The following is a 17,337-nucleotide window of genomic DNA, read 5'->3' on the forward strand; positions in this document are numbered from 1 at the left end:
GTTGGACTAACCACCAACATTCCACTTTGGGATTCACGACATTGTTTAATAGCCTTTTGTGTCTACTATAAGTCTAATGGTTGTATAAGGCATTGATAGGTCGATCTTTTGGTGCAATAGCAACCCTAGCAGTTAACAATATATTCTTATATATTTGGATGAAAGGGATATATATTCTTTTGTTTGTTTGTTTATCTTGTATATTTGTCTAAAAAAAAATGTTCGTTCATTTTTGTTTGAGTGTTGGTCCGTTTTATGCATCATTGCCCACTTATATTTCTAGTTTTCTATATATAGTTGTTGTTGATCACTCTTTTGTACTCACTAGAGATCATAAATTATGAACTACCCTCCTTGAAAAAGCATATTCAAAGGTGGGTTTTGTGATGAAGGACATGAGGCAAAGTTGGATGAAGACATGTTCTATTGTGATGAATTGGTGGACAGATATTAGACATCGGTCACCCATCAACATCATAGTCACATGCTCAATTGATTCTTGTTTTCTCAGAGCCATTGACTATTTAGAGGAGTGCAAGGATGCAAACTTTCAATTCAACATTTCAAGAGAGGCCATATAGGAGGTTGGGTCCTAAAATGTTGTTCATGTGATCACTGATTCAACATGTGCGTGCAAATTGGCTAGCTTGATGGCCCAAGCTACTTACAAGCACATCTTTTGGACTCCATGTTTTTTTCATGCATTGAACAATGCTTTGAAAAATATAGGAAAATTAGATTGGGTAAAGCAAGTGGTGGCACAAGCTATAAATATGCAAATGTTCACTTGCAGCCACCACACTTCACTTACTCTGTTTTAGACCTTTTCAAAGAAGAGATTTTTCAAACCTGTGGGGACAAGATATGTGAGGTTAATTCATTCTGTTAGAAAGAATGATAAAGGCATTTGAGGTTCTATAATTGATGCTGGTGAATTCTGTAATGTCCCCTAAATTGGAATGTTAAATAAATTATTTCTTTTTGTTTAATATAAGTAATCATTACCTAGTATTAAATAATTAATAATAAAGTTTAATATTTAAATCTTAGTTAGAAATGAAAAACTAATATTTACCAATTTAAACTTCATTAAGTTACAGTTTTTGTGAAGGAAGTTGATTTATGCGAATGTCTCTCCTTAAATGAGCATTCTCCCAATCATAAGGACAGGTTAAGAATTTAAATGAAGTTGGAAATTGGATTATTGTGTTGTTCATTTTTACTCGGACTAGAACCAATATCTTTTAGGGAAAGACCTGGTCTAGTGGTCATGGAAAGTGAATACATGAAGGATACTAGCAAGTGCATTTGACAATGCTACATTAAGGAACAAAGAATTGTTTATGATTTGTTCAACGATCGGAAGCCACGACATACATGTTGGAGTTGTCATTTTTGTGCAAAACAACTGAATCAGAAGACTACATGGGCTCATTAGTTTGCTTGGATCGAAACTGTAACTAGACACGATGTTGACGGGAAGTCATTGCTTGCAAGATAAAACAAACAGAGTCAATATCTGTTGAACAGTGTCTAGGCCTAACATCTGATGAGTTGCTTCAACGTATTAGCAGACACAAGGGAAGTTTAGCAATTCCAATCTTGTTGCTACCCACATGTCAGTGACAAAGCATACAAAGAGAAAAATAATTTGTCTTCTAATGGTATCAAAGTGTCCCACAAGGTCAACCCTCTGCAAATTAATTTGCCTGCACCACAGGAAGCTACTGTCAACATATCCGATGAAGAGAGGTTTGAGTTGGTAGTCAAGAAGGAATTTTCAGAATGTATGGAAAGCACTGGGAAGAGATGTTGGCATTCACTTGTTGCATAACATTGGGAACCATCGGTCTTAGCTAGAGTTGGGTGCAAATAATCTGACCATGGCAAGCTTTATTACAACAGCTTGATAAGCAACCCACAACCATGGTGTTATCGAAGAGTCTGGATACATTAACAGATAGGTTGGGACTTTCGTAGAGATCATGTTGAAGCCTTATTACAAGGATGATATTGATATTATGGATCTGACACAACAACAAACAACTTTGAGAAGCAACAATCATTCTAAAGATTTGTATTCCACGTGCATGACTACTATTCTGTTAAACTTTCTGGAAATGCATGTTATTCTCTGCACTATTCATGGTTGTATAAATGTAAATGTTGGCAATAAAAGGAGTAAACATGAATGAAAATCGCACTCAAATATTCTTGTAGCAGAATTATAATGATTACATTAATTATGCCATCATTTAGAATAAATTGTATTTGGGGTTTATATACCAATCAGAAGCAAAGATTGTATGAAACCCTAATAAATATATGGCCATAGTTTTACAAATCTGTAATGACAAATGACTTAATTCAAGCTCAGTACAATGGATTACCTCATGTCAAGTGGCTGCATACAAAGTGTTGTTGAAATGTCTCTGTGAGAAAGGTCAATGGAATGGTTGTAGAAGTGAGCTTTGGCTATCGTAGATCACTGCTGCTATTATTTGGCATCTCCACTGTGTACTCTTAACTTCTCTCAGACGACCGTGTATCTCTTTCTGAGATCATTTCTCAACTCAAACGAGGAAAAGATAAACAACTATATTCATCTAATTAGGCACTTCCTATATTATTATTGCAACTCGCCTCTTTTATGTTTTCAGCTGCTTTCCCTGTAATGCTTCACTAATTCAACCTGCTGCCTATATCCTTTCTCATTCAAGGATACAATAAATCATGTGAGTGCCCTTTCTTATTCAAGCCAATTATGAATTTGATAGAATGCCAACATGTGTACATGAAAACCTCACCTGAACTCCAAAAACCTTCTGAAACCCTTGTGTGCTCTAGAGGGCATAATGACCAACGCGCCTTTTTTTTTTCTTTTCTTCTTATATCCCATTAATGTCACAATTGTGACGTTGTTGGGTTATAATTGAAAAAGAAGAAGCCAAAAACACATTACATTTGCCCTTCGTCGCAAATTCACCCCTAATGTATTAGTGTGTTATCTTTTGGTATTGAACATTTTGTTGATTCAGTAATTTAAACACCAACAACAACTTCCTCAAATACAATACAAAAAAGCAAATTCAACAACAATGAGCTTCAAATATCTTGGAACATGACCGTAAACATTATCAACCCAATCAACCACATATCCCAACCCTTTCCATAACTTCTCCCCTCTCGACTTCCTAGGCCTCACAAATTTAAACATGCACTTGCCAACCAGAGACTGGATCATGCCAGGGTAGTGGCCAAAGAGATTGAGAGTGGGGTTTTCAGCCCTCTAAGGAATAGTACCGTGTTTAAATTTGTGAGGCCTAGGAAGTTGAGGGGGGAGAAGTTGTGGAAAGGGTTGGGATATGTGGTTGATTGGGTTGACAATGTTTATGGTCACATTCTAGGATATTTGAAGTATCTTCTCCTCCCCTAAGGCATGTAACCACCTTGTATCTTCACTTCCTTGATGCAAAACCTCCCTAAAACCCTCACTAACTTGTTTTTCCAAACCCTCCATGGACTTGTTTTCCAAACCCTGGCTAATGTTTTCTCCCAACAACATTCGGCTCTTGGCTTTTCAATTTGTTAACGAGGATACCAAGTCACTCACCAACCAAAGACTGGATCCTGCCAGGGTAGTGGCCAAAGAGATTGAGAGTAGGGTTTTCAGCCCTCCAAGGAATAGTACCATGCTTAAATTTGTGAGGCCCGAAAGGTCGAGGGGGGAGAAGTTGTGGAAAGGGTTGGAATATGTGGTTGATCAGGTTGACAATGTTTACAGTCACATTCCACGATATTTGAAGTTTATTGTTGTTGGATAAAACCACATATAATACAAAAAAGTAAATCCAACAATAGTGAACTTCAAATATCTTGGAACGTGACCGTAAACATTGTCCACCCGATCAACCACATATCCCAACCCTTTCCACAACTTCTCCCCCCTCGACTTCCCAAGCCTCACAAATTTAGACACACACTCGCCAAGCAGAGACTGGATTGTGCTAGGGTAGTGGCCAAAGAGATTGAGAGTGGGATTTTTAGCCCTCCAAGGAATAGTACCATGTTTAAATTTGTGAGGCCTAGGAAGTTGTAATGGGCACCCCTGGATGTCCCAAAAAACTAAACCAAATTGCTGAAAGGAATTATGTCAAACAGTTTGCATTCAACTTCTTAAAACCCCTTATAACTCCGGAAATCAAATGTTTATTTGTTTGTTGTGTTTCGTGCATGGAATTGGTATCATACAACATAAACAAGAAAGAAACTACAATAATATGCAAAGTGGAAATGAACGGCTGCTAATAAAATGTTATTTTTAGAATTCATAAAACCAAATACATGGCAGATTTATCAACTGACTAATTACTTGAGCAATATTGTCATAATACTCTAGCCCATGCTTATGAACTTGCTGCTACAATACTTTGTCCTCCAATCAGTCCACTACCTTCATAATACCATTCCCTCCAAGCAGCATAAGCGTCAGACAAGTAGTGAAGAAGATATGAGCAAAATATCAAATCTGCTTGTAGTCGGAAATGCGACTAAACTGCCTGATAATGAAGCCAATAAGAAAGAATTCCAAACGCCAAACCCCAAGGGAATGACATCTAGAATGTTACAAGAGAGGATAGACATCCTCAAATACCAAGAACAAAGCTGCAACTCACACACCAATTTCTTCTCATATTCAACCTGTCTAATGAAGCCACAAATGCTTCCTTTTATTCTATTCCCACGGGTCCGCTCAACTCATATGGGCAATGTGGGATAAAAGATGTGTAATATAAAACATATATTAAAATACCCCTTATGTCTCCCTTGGGTACACATCACCATAAAATAAATATTAAAGTAACACTTTAATATTTTACAATTAAATTAGACGTTACTTTAATAAAACTTCAGGCATTAAAATGTATTAGCAATCAGACTCTGAATAATGCGAGTGATAGCTCATCGGAAAGCTCTCACCGAGGAGTATCGAATCCAATCACCAAAATTGACCTGCACTGTGTCCTGCCGACTTACTAAAGATAGTAAGTATGCCTGAAACTGAGTAAATCAACTTCGTTTTGGCCCAAACTGGAAATGACTAGGCCAAAACACTCCAAGATCCCATTAAACCCTTCGTTAGCCCTCGGGACCATGTAGAACAAGGCTAACGCACACACACTTGGTCAACTGCTAAAATGGGGACATTGGATGCTCCTGAAAACCTTTAGTAGACTCTTTTTAAATATCAGCACTCTCACCTAAGTGATTTTGTAGGACTTTACATCATTAGCGAGGACTTCCCAACTATTCCCACAACAGTGAACTCAAAGATACTTCAAGGGCTAGGAAATTTAAATCAACACAGGAAGTCTTTCTGTATAAAGGAGAAGTACCTATGATACAAAATAGCAAGACCATGCAACCATTTGTGAGGGAACGTGACCAACAATCATGTTCATTGAAACCACCACATCCCACATTCACCATCCACAAGCATGCCCTTAGAAACCTCAAGATACCCTAGCGATGAGACTGGATCAGGTTTTCAATTTGCTGACGAGGACTTCCCCAACTATTCCCACAACAGTGAACTTGAAGATACTTCAAGGACTGAGAAATTTAAATCAACACAAGGAGTCTTTCTGTATAAAGGAGAAATACCTATGATACAAAATAGCGAAACCATGCAACCATTTGTGAGAGAACGTGACCAACAATCATGTTCACTGAAACCACCACATTCCATATTCACCATCCACAGGCATGCCCTTAGAAACCTCAAGATACCTTAGCGACATTAGCAACTTCATTAGACTTATGACCTCGTAGACATCATTAAAAAAATTCTTTCTTTCTTTCTTCGGCGTATCCCACCCACTCTCCCGCTCTCTTGCCCTCCCCGCCTCCTCAAATGAAGCAGCTATGCAGCCGACCATTTCACTATTTAATAGTAATTATTAAATAAACTAAATATAATATAAACGCTATTTTTTATTTTTAATTAAACTATTAAACTATTGAATATTATAAAATGGTCAAATACGGTTGAAATAGTCGGCTGCATAGCCGGCTCCCTCCTCAAATACCTTCGTGGCAAAACCCTAAGACGCCAAGCATCTAAACTCGCGCAAAGCAAATCTATTTCTAAATCTTAAAAAGCGCTTAAAAATACAAATACACGCTGCAAATTTTTGATTGAGAAGCTCAATTTTGGATAGGTAATGTGGTCACATTAACGTCAAATTCACAGAGCCATTCAGTCAAATGCTTGAATTCAGAGGCGATGGAAGGTATCAACAGAGCAGTTGATTTCACTTTTGGAAGCTCCAGAATTCAGCATCCTCACCTTGCCGTCAAGTCAAAGAAAAGTATAGCCATTGGCTGCAGCAAAGGCTGCTTCTTATTTACAAATTCTCTGCGGCAGTTATCATGTCCCATTGTAACAGCAAGGCGGACAAATTATGTGGTTGCCGCAGCTCTCAAGCGAACTAGCCAAGGTACTAGAAGGCGAAGCGCGCTGCGCCCCAAGCTTCTAAAGGTGAGGGAACCCAACTTAAATATTTTCGATGATGTTGTTAGAGAGCGAGACCTTCTGTCGGGAGAAAACAGTAGTCAGGGTTCGGAAAACAAGTCCATGGAGGGTTTGGAAAAACAAGTTAGGGAGGGTTTTAGGGAGGTTTTGCATCAAGGAAGTGAAGATACAGGGTGGTTGCATGCTTTAGGGGAGGAGAAGATTTTGCCAGAAGAAAATTCTAGCGAGAATTTCGAAAAAGAGTCTACTGAAGGTTTTCGGGAGCGTCCTGACGCAGAAGAAAGGGGGAAACATGGAGAGGTGGGTAGAAACATTTGGGATGATTTGGAGAAATTGAAGTTGCAGTTGGATAAAGATGAGGAAGAATGGGGAGTAGGAACGAACCGCATTTTTCACATATATGAGAACGGAGATGGGGAAGTTCAACGTGTTGATGTAAAGGAAGATGCCGTTCTAAAAAGATGTGGTATACGGCCCTCGGCTTTTCAATTTGCCGACGAGGATGCCAAGTCACTCGCCAACCAGAGACTGGATCGTGCCAGGGTAGTGGCCAAAGAGATTGAGAGTGGGGTTTTCAGCCCTCCAAGGAATAGTACCGTGTTTAAATTTGTGAGGCCTGGGAAGTCGAGGGGGGAGAAGTTGTGGAAAGGGTTGGGATATATGGTTGATCGGGTTGACAATGTTTACGGTCACGTTCCAGGATATTTTAAGTACACTGTTTATGGATTTGCTTTTTTGTATTGTATTTGGTATTTTTGGGTGGCGAGGAAGCCAGCGCGGGTGATAAGTGCATTTGAAGAGGAAGAGAGAAAGAAGATGTTGATGAGGAAGACGAAGTCGAGGATGGAGAAAGAGAGGATGGAAAGGCTAAGGACGGAGAGGGATTTGGGTGAGAAGGATGGGGGGCTAATGGGCGGGGATTCACCTAGTGTATATAAAGGCAAACCTGTTAGAGACGGTTCTGATGTATATGTTGGTGATCCTACTACGAGTGAAGCCGAACAGAGGAAAAGGATCTTTGCAACTAGAACATCTAAGGGGAAGGTTCCTATAGATGATAGAGAATTCGATAGGAAGATTGAGATGATACGGCGGATGGCAAATGAGGTCCGACAGATGGAGCAGCAAAAATCAAGTAAGAATGCGAATGATACTGAAGAATCAAACGATGCCGTGGTTCCAGATCAAAATGGCAGTGCACCGGTGTCGGGTCCTATAGCTGTCACAGTTGCGAAGGATGAAAATTTAAATGGAAAGAATAGTATAGTATCAAGAATATTGGATTTGAAGGCTTTTTTCAGTTCAAATAAAGGAAAGCCTGTGAGTGGAGCGGATTCAAATGCAACTGATAATTCGGTTGCATTAGCTTCTGCTGCTGGTTCTGAGCTCAAGGCCAGTGAAAAGGTATCGAGTTCTGTGGATGCCCTTGTATCATCTGCAACTGTTGTGGACAGCAAGGGCACTGAAAATAGAATTTCAAATGGAGCAGCCACAAATGCAGAGATGCCGGGTTTTGGCTCCGTTACTGACCCACGGAGCAAGGTTGACGGAAGGGAATTGGGGCCCTGGGATGATCGTGAATCAGCCGCAACTGTCATGGACTGCGAGGGCAATGCAAACATCATTACAAATGGAGCAGCCATAAAAGAAGAGAAGTTGGGCTTTGGCTCTGTTGCTGACTTGGGAGTTAAGGCCAACAGAAAGGCCTTGGGGCCTATGGATTGCAAGGGCACTGAAAATGGAGTTTCAAATGGTGCAACCAGAAATCAAGAGAATCTGAATTTACATAGTTATATGCTAACCGGAGAATCAAACGGGACAGAAGAAAACAAAGATTTTCCTTGTACGGAAAAATCAGCCGAGGACAGATACACAGATTCAGTAAAAGAGTACTCAAACACTGATATCCTTGTACATAGTTTCTCAAAAGGTATGAGTGAAAAGGTGGGAGCTGAAGGGACTGTTGATGGAGAAAAACCATTTTCCCGGAGTGGGACTGATAAACCAAAATCACTGAATGGAAAACATTTAAGCAAGCATGATGACTTTCTGTTACAATCTAGAACAAGGCCTCAAAGAATGCGGCCACGGGTGATCACTTCTGTAGAAGAAGCCCATGCACTCCTAGCATCAAAACGGGGCAAAACTTCTACTGATAGATCTGGGGGTATTGAGAAACGCTCTACTCCAAATGGGTCAAATGGAAGAATCCAAGCATTTGATTTTGGCAAACAAAAGCCGTCTAGTGATCATTTGATGACACCTGAGATTAAGACCTCTCTCCAAGAAGAATTAGATACTGGTGGGAAGCTTGACAAAATAAACTTCGAAAAACTCAGGCCAGCATTTAAAACAGTCGAAGTCCATCAAAAAGAGAATGAAGGACAGAGTGACAGTGATGGAATGAATGGTGATACAAGTGAAACAAATGATCTACAGATTGAACATGAAAATGAATCTGATGAGCAAGAGAATAGTAGGTCACGAGAGGAAGCAGATGACTTTAAGTGGATGCAAGATGATGTCTTACGTAGAATTGTCTTTAAAGTTAAATCTAATGAAGAAGCTGGCAAAGAACCATTTGATGGCCTTGATTCTAAGGAAGAAGATCTCTTCTTTCAAGGCATTGAAAAGACAATAGAACGAAAAGGGGAAATGGTGAGCAATTGGGTTGCTGACAAAGTAGAGAATCTGGACTATGGCAAAGGTATCTCTGATTCTCTTATTACTCAATTTTTATGGGATTTGAGACAAGGTTGAGGTCTCTCATTCTTATATTATCTGTTAGATTGGTTGTAAATTTGATCTTTGCATCCTTCTCAAGTATGTAATTGACGAGTCTATCTAAATTTAGTAGCTGCGAACCACCTTTGGAATATTATTCTAAAATTAAAATTAGTGATGATATCCTTGTCCTTCGAACTTGGGCATAAATCGCTCATGGTATTGTTGTGTGGATCTTGCGTGCATTGAATATTTTATAACTAGCAATGGTTGAGAGTAACCAAGGTTCTTTATTAAGACCTTAATCTAAGGAAAACAAATCAGAAACAACACTTGTTGAAGGCTTTGCAAATTGAGTAACAAGCTAAGTGAGCTTAACCTTAGTGGAAAATCCATGGTTAAGCCTGCTTGATTTGGAGTAGTACTGGGATATGTGACCTCTGATGAAGTCCCAATGCTTCACCTTTGTGGGCATCACCTAAATGCAATGAATGCCAAGTGTACCATTCATTTCCGTGAGAGATCGGTTATTGTGAACTACTTACTATTCATGAAACATGGGTCAATGAGTTTAACCCAAAAACCACACAGTTGGATCTTGATAGCAGTATCATAATTTGATTTGCTATGGAAAATATTGTCTCCTTAAAAATTAATGGACTAAAGGGGCTCTATGCTGAATTGTTCATTAGTATCAACAGTTGCTGAAAGTTTTGCAAATGAGGTAGCACGCTAAGTGGGCTTAATCTTGGGGAAACTTGTAATGTACTCAAATAATGAGCATCCAAACTTGTCCTAGATTACAATTTTTTGTCAAAATGAGTAGGGTTTAGAGATACCTTTCACTTTGATTGAGGCTCTGCAACAAAGTTGGGAATTATTTATAATCGTAATTCATAGTTAGATTTCTTTAATTAGAAATAAGCACATATAAAGGAATGCATATCAAATCACTATATTCCTAGAATAAATTTTAAATTTTAAGCATGAATCACTTGTAGAAGTGATTGTATATGAGCAATGTTAGTATGCTAATAGAAACCAAATTTAAATAAAGCTTCTACAAACTAAACAAAATTCATAAACTTCAAGATGGACTAAGATGAACTCTCAATTGAGAATATGAGCCATTAATGGACTCTCTCAATGAGAAGCTCTCTTGTTGAGTGGCTTTGTCTAAATAGATAGGATGTATGCTCAAGCTTATGCTTCAAAAAGGGCTTTAAATGGAGTTGGAATTTGGGTGTGAGTGTATGGTTTTGATGTAAAATGGCTTCTTAAAATGACATTATGACTTTACTTCATGGATTGTGTTATTTTGCAAAAGGGAAGGATCCAATTTATAGGCAAGAGGCTTGAGGGATTGAGGGCTAAGATGCAAGGATGGGAAAAAGCTCATGGAGGTCTCAGATTGCATGAGAGGAGAGCACATGGATTGTGCTTCCTTACAGCCAATCAGGGAGTGACACATGTCACAGGGTGAGAGGATGGAGGAAAGGGGAAGGATGAGTCAACAAAGGAGGCTCAAGGGATAAAATCTTCATAAAGACCCTCATAATGGCTTGTAAGAGCAATAAAAGGGCTTTGGAAGAGTTATTTATGGCCTAGTGGGCTTCATAAAGTTTTATGGTTGGGATATTTTGAGGGAGATGAGAGGAATTTCGACTTGGGCTTGATTAGGAAGGTTTTAAGCTTGCTTAGGCTTGTGCAAATGATTAGAGGATGGATTAGGATGGTTTACGATTAGCTTAGGGATAGGCAAGTGGATGGCATTTAATGAGGGTGGGTGAAGGAGGAGATATTTGTTAACTTTGGCTTGGGTTAGTAAGTCTTAACCCATGTTTAGAGAATGTGACAAGGTTAGGAGGGGATTAGGATTAGGTTTAAAGACATCTTCTAGAAGAGTCTAGACTTTGGATGAGGATAAAGACTTTCTAGAATAGTCTAGAATTTCTTAGGATGAGGATGAAGACTTTCTAGAAGAGTCTAGAACTTCTTAGGATGAGGATAAATTAAATTTTTAGGAAATAAATAAAGTTTTATTTATTTCAAGGGTTTTGGTTGAGGAGATATTTATTAAAACTTTTTTAATAAACATGAGGATTAATATTTAATCTTAATTAAATATTTTGAGTTGGGATTAGGGGTAGGAAATGATGGGATTAGCCTTTAATCAAAATTAAAGAAGGATTAGAAGATTTTGGAAGAGGTTGTGGTCTTAAGGAAATTGGCCAAGTTTTGGGCAAAAATTTTTTTAAAATTTTTTTTGGGTTTTTTGGTCAATTTATTAATTAAATAATTAATAAATAAAGAAATAATGTTTAAATAAGATTTAAACATTTTTGGGAGGGATTCCTTAATTAAATATTTTTAATTAAGATAAAGGGATTTAATGGCATAAAAATAAATAAATAAATTAAATAAATAATTAATTAATAAATGATGATGTCATTAGGAATTTTTCAGAAAATAAAAATACTTTATTTTCTAAAGGTTTTTAGGTGTCTACATTTTGCCCCTCTTTGATGTGATGCCGCAAGTGGCATGGCATCAAAGATAAGAAAATAAGATGCCCAAGGCTAGAGCAGAAGAGGAGAGAATGGACTGCAAGATGCCCCCTCAAGAAGGCGGCGGGGAGAGAAAGCGAGGCTCGACGAATTCTTGAAAAGTGCAAGAATCTAAGATGAGCAAGAAGACTTAGATTGGCTTAAGAGAAGAGGTTTAGTTAGCTCAAACTCTCACTACGGGAGAATGATAAAGGGAGAATCAGAGGCACAAGAGGAAGCAAGCTTAAGATCTCAGGGATTGAAGAGGATGATGGAGCGGAGCGCTATAAAATGAATCCAGGATGGGAAGATGGATGAGGGGATTAAAAAAGCTGATGCAACAGGATTTCAAAGAGTCAGATTGGCGGAAGATGGGTTTCGGAGATCCCTAGGACTAGGATTGTGGATCTCGAAAGATGAGGCTTGGTGGATCCCTAAGACTAGGATTGTGGATCCTTAAAGCTAAAGGTGAGGAGTGATTCAAAGAGATACTGATGCATAAGCTGGGGTAGGAGAGACAGATGCTGGATATGGATGGGGGATAATGGAGATGAAGGAAAACCATTGAAGCTTTTTGAGCGGGGAGGATACTTCAAAGAGAAGTACCACCATGTAGTTGAGCACTAGATTTGCTATAGGACTGTTGGTTAATTGCCAAGGTTACCAAGAACATCAAGGCTGTGTCACCAACCATCTAGAGGATTGACAGACTGACTCAAAACAAACACACAAGGATTGCCCTAGCATCACACATGAATCTCAAAAGAATCAGAGTGGAACCGACACTGGGTAACCCACAAGTAGAAAAGAAAAACAAACAAAAGACTTAATCAAGACCTTACGCCCAGATTGCCCCATTTGCAGTATACCATGATATGGAAGATCGTGGCAACTTTGAGGAGGGAACAAAAAGATTGCTTGGAAAAGATACTTCAAGACCCAAAAGGGAAGATTCCAAATCAAAAGAAAGTGAAAATCCAAAAGAGAACCGTTTGCCAACGAGATGGGTAGGACGAGGTACTAACAGACCAAGATCAGACATGAGGAAAACTATATCCTACAAGGATCTATCGGAGAGCACCTAAGCCAATGGATCTGGGCGAGTGATGCGTCTGGCAAGCTGAACTAAGAAGGATAACACTTTGGTAACAGGAGATCTAGCTAAAGGATGCATTGGGATAGCTAACCAAGGGTTGTGCGATGTGTGCAAGATGTTGAGCAAGGACGAACTGACACGAAATCTGGATAGATACAATGGTACTAAGCTAAAGAGGATGTACAAGCTGACGGACCAAGATATTTACAAGCGGGCTAAAGCTCAGGATGATAGGATAGCGGGATGGTTCGATGTTGTGCAAGATGCGAAAGCTAAGGGTGGGGTGATAGCGAAAGATATGGATTTGGCAGGATGCATCCAATGATGATGAGAGATTTTGTGACCAAGGATAGCTAGAGGAGCAGGATGAGATGGCTGGATAGGATGGTAGATAGCTAGGATTATGATGGATATAAAGAGATGACATTGGGTTTGCATGAGGATAGCCTAGAGCTAGATACCAATGACAAGGGAGGATGGACAAGACAAGATCTCCAAGGAATATAGTACCCCCAATCAGAAGATAACATGTGGAAGGAGGTCTTATGATGGATGTGATAGGATTGAAGCTAGGATGGAAAAAGCTGAAGGGGCTAGGGAGATGGATGATAGCTGGGATGGTTGGCTGAAGCTGCAGGAGATAAGTGGATGGTGTGAGATGGAAGAGGGAGGGTGGAGGATAGGTGGATAGATTGGAAGATGGAGTTGGATGTCAAGAGATGACCAAAAGCATGAGGGTGATAGGCTAAGCTGGGGATGGCGAGATTACGCATGACGCTTGTTTGCCAAGTTTTCATCATGGTACTTGTCCAAGGCGCTTGAATTGCCAAGTTTTCACCAGTGGACGCTTTATTTTTCTTTATTATTATTTTTTGACTTTTTGACTTTGGACTTAGCTGGAATGATTTTGGCTTTCTTCAGCTATTTTGGCTATTTTGGGATTTTTCACTGGCTATTGGAATGTTCAATTTTGTTGCTAGCTGTTGGTACACCGGATGTGTGATTCATGCAATAGATTGGATTAGATGGGATCGATGGTAGGAGATGGAGGGATGAAAAGGTTGGAAAGGAGCATGAGATGGGGATGCTTGCAAGAGCAACATTGGCACATGTTGGGATGGGCATGAAAAGAGCATATGGGGGATAGATGGTAGATGCGGGCGTGATGGAGGATTTGTGGAAGCGTGCTTGAGGATATAGGCACCCAAGATGGAGTTAGGAGATGGGGGACATGAGTCACTGGATGGAGGATTAGCAATGGTGGATGCCATTATGCATTGGGTTTCAACTTTTTTCTTTGGGATCCACATGGTTTTGGATTTTCTTTTCATAGGCTTTTGCATTATTTTGCATTCTTTGATTGGATTTTTTCTTTTTGGAGTATGTCTTTTAGAATAGACATATGATTGCCTAGGATGTGGATTTTTAGCTTTATGCATTTTGAAGTTGGCATTTACATTGCTGTGGTAAGCTTTGGGAAGATGGTTAGGAGAAGCTTTGTGAGATGGAGAGGATATGGGAGAGCGTGTAGGGGGATGATGATGGATGATGTGCCTCGATATGTGCCTTTGCTGATCTTGCATAGGAATGGAGGGAATAGGATTTGAATGATGGCTGATAGGAGGATGAAGGATGGTAGATTTTGGGACATATGGACCCAAAATGGATTTAGCGGATGAAGGGGGGATATGGTAGGTTGTTTTAGGTTGCAAAGATGGTGGAGGGGGGATGACATAAGATTTCTTGAAGGAGTGATGAGAGGCTAGCATGGGGGGTTTGGAGATAGGCTTGGTTTGGGGGTGTGGTGTACCAACACCTTTAGATGGTGAGCCTTTGGATACATATCCAGGACCATGAAATCCTAGATTTTTTTGTGCAATAATAGGCTTTCTGATTCCTTGCTTTTGTGGTCCTAAACCTTGACCTTGATAATGCCATCGATTGAGCATTTGAACTAGCTGAGGATACTTTTTGCTTGCAAAAAATGGTGGAAGTGCTTTATCAGATGTACTGCAATAGGGAGATACTATTCTTAATTCTTCTGTTGAGAGGAGGCCACTATGGATGAATGTAAGTGAACCAAGAGGGTATATTATAGATGGTGAAATAGCTTGGGTAGGTGGTAAGATGGAAGCATAGAGTGGAGGAGATGGTAGGATAGGATCTTGATTTAGCTGATGGGATGAAAAGATATCCTGCAGCAGAGGAGGTATGGCTTGAGCTTTTGGAGATGGAGGGGATAGTGACTGCACTATGGATAGAAGACATGGTATGATGATATCTTCGTTTATGCTTTGGGGGATGTCAACATGCTTTTGGGCAGGATCTTGATAGGATTGGTTTGGAGTGGATGGTGCGATAGGAGGTGAAGGGATGGACTCTTCAAAGGCAGCGGATGGATAGATGGGAGATTCAGTAGTGGAGATGGGTGAGTAGAAGATGGATGCATAAGGGTCATTATGGGAGATTTGGGAAATTCTTGGAGGTGATGTGGATAGGATTTGGAGGGTTTTGACAGATGCTGGGATTTTGATGCTTGCGGGAAGTGGAAGGATTTTAAGCAATTTGATGGATGCTATGGGGATGATAGCTATGGGAGATGGAGGTGATATTATAGATGGGGAAGCTTCATTACTGACTACTTCACATGGTTGGATTAGATGACATGGCTTATCGACTGTTGGAGGCGACTTTTCTTGTATTTCCTCTAGGAGATTCCTTGGAGACTCGTGTGTCGGAGGTGGAGGTGGTGGATTGATAGGAATAGCTGGTGTGATGGGGGTGGAAATTGGAAGCTTGGTTGATTGGGTGATGGAGGAGAAGCTGGGATATGAGATGGCATGACTAGATATTTTGGAAGAATTCTTGGATTTTGGGGGATGGTTGGCGAAATGTTTCTAAGGCTTTCAATATACCCGTCATAGTCAACAAGATTTTCATCATCATTGGAATAGGAGGTGGCGGGAGCAAGGACAATGCGACCGAACACATCATGATAGGTTTGGGATTTCATGTTTTGATGATGAGTCAGATGGGGATGGGGTCTTGCATATGGATGAACACGGAAGCTCATGGTTGGATTTGGATTAAGCGCAGATTTTGGATTGGCTGATGAAGGATTTCCTAGGGAGAGTCAAAGCTGTATGACAGACCTAAGGAGGATTGGCTGGAGATTTTTGGCTTTCCTGTGGATGGAAGACTTCAAGGGCATGTTGTCAAAAAGTGAGTTTTTCTTTCCTATGCGTTGGATTGGTGGAGATTGTGTCAACTTAAGGATAGACTAATCATCCTATGGGCGTGACACGAGATTGACCACTTGTGGATCCCAACCTTTAGCTCAAGGTGATGAGGGATAACAAGTGACAAAGCTAGATTACCCTAGACAAAGCTCTGTCAAAGGGATAACCTTGGTGAGGCTGGTGGATTGGTCGGATTGATTGGATAGCAAATTCTAGCAGAATGACAACAACTCTCTAAAGGCTTGGGTGTGATTTTGGATTGGGTTGCTAGCTGGCTGGGGGAGGATGATTTTGAGAGACTTTGGATTTGGGATTGTTCTAAAGCAAGGAACTAGATAGATTCGGTTGCAGCGGGGGAGCTTGGATGATTTTTTGATGAGGCAGTGACTACACTAAGTATGCCTTGAGCTGGGAGATTTTTGCTTTTTTTTTGGGATTTTGACCAAAGTTGGCAAACATTCATTCAAAAGCTATGAACAAACAAGCAGACAAAATTTTGGAGCAAGCACGTCAAACACACCAACATCCTAGGAAGCTTTCTACAAGGATGAAATTTGTTATAGCTAAGGAGTCCTCGATATACGCAAGGTACGTGAGGCCCAAATCCGTAGATGAAACCAAAAAGATGTCACACAACCGAGAGGAGCGGTAACCCACTTCTCCTCTTTCACTTCTCAAGGGTATAAAGTTCCTTGAGGCTTAGCTCGAGTGACAAAATCTTGATTCCAAGAGAGGTGTCTTTGGATTCACCTCCCGATTTTTATACTCCGCCGGAACGCTGGAGTTGAGGTCATCCCAAGGGGTGATGAAATCCCCAAGCAGGCTTCCTAAAAAGTGTAAAACAAGACCACATACATGATCTTGGGCTTTAAAAGACATGCGTTTATTCCAATTGATGATTTAGATTTTGTAAGCTATGATTGAAGACACTTGTGATTATGGCATACAATGTTCATTCCAATTTGACAGCATCATCAGCATAATGAAAGTCAAGAGATCGTCAACATAAGAAATGCGAGCGTGATTGAAAATGCGTCCAAACCATGCAATGTTCATTGATTGTTAGGCATTCAAGATTGAGTGTGAGTTTGTTTTAAGTCCAAAACAAAGATGTGTGAAACTCAATTGCCAAGCGCGCGCCCGGAGGTCCTCCACTTCAAGATTTGTCCAATTTTTATGCCCAAATGAAGTGTGAGC

At 40.0% G+C, this 17,337-nt stretch overlaps 1 protein-coding gene across 1 annotated transcript in view; it reads left to right on the forward strand.

The window, feature by feature from the left end:
* The first annotated feature begins 6,117 nt into the window (after positions 1-6,117).
* Positions 6,118-17,337, forward strand: part of LOC149570385 (uncharacterized) — an 84,305-nt gene continuing 73,085 nt past the window's right edge. The window contains exon 1 of the mRNA XM_089823031.1: positions 6,118-9,242. Within this exon, the coding sequence (XP_089679157.1) occupies positions 6,287-9,242 (2,956 nt within the window). The 5' untranslated portion in view covers positions 6,118-6,286. The remainder of the gene's footprint in view (positions 9,243-17,337) is intronic.

The sequence above is a fragment of the Cupressus sempervirens genome, chromosome 3 (genome assembly GCF_028749045.1).
Source record: "Cupressus sempervirens isolate cs-2001-9-10 chromosome 3, ASM2874904v1, whole genome shotgun sequence".
Classification (NCBI taxonomy): Eukaryota; Viridiplantae; Streptophyta; class Pinopsida; order Cupressales; family Cupressaceae; genus Cupressus; species Cupressus sempervirens.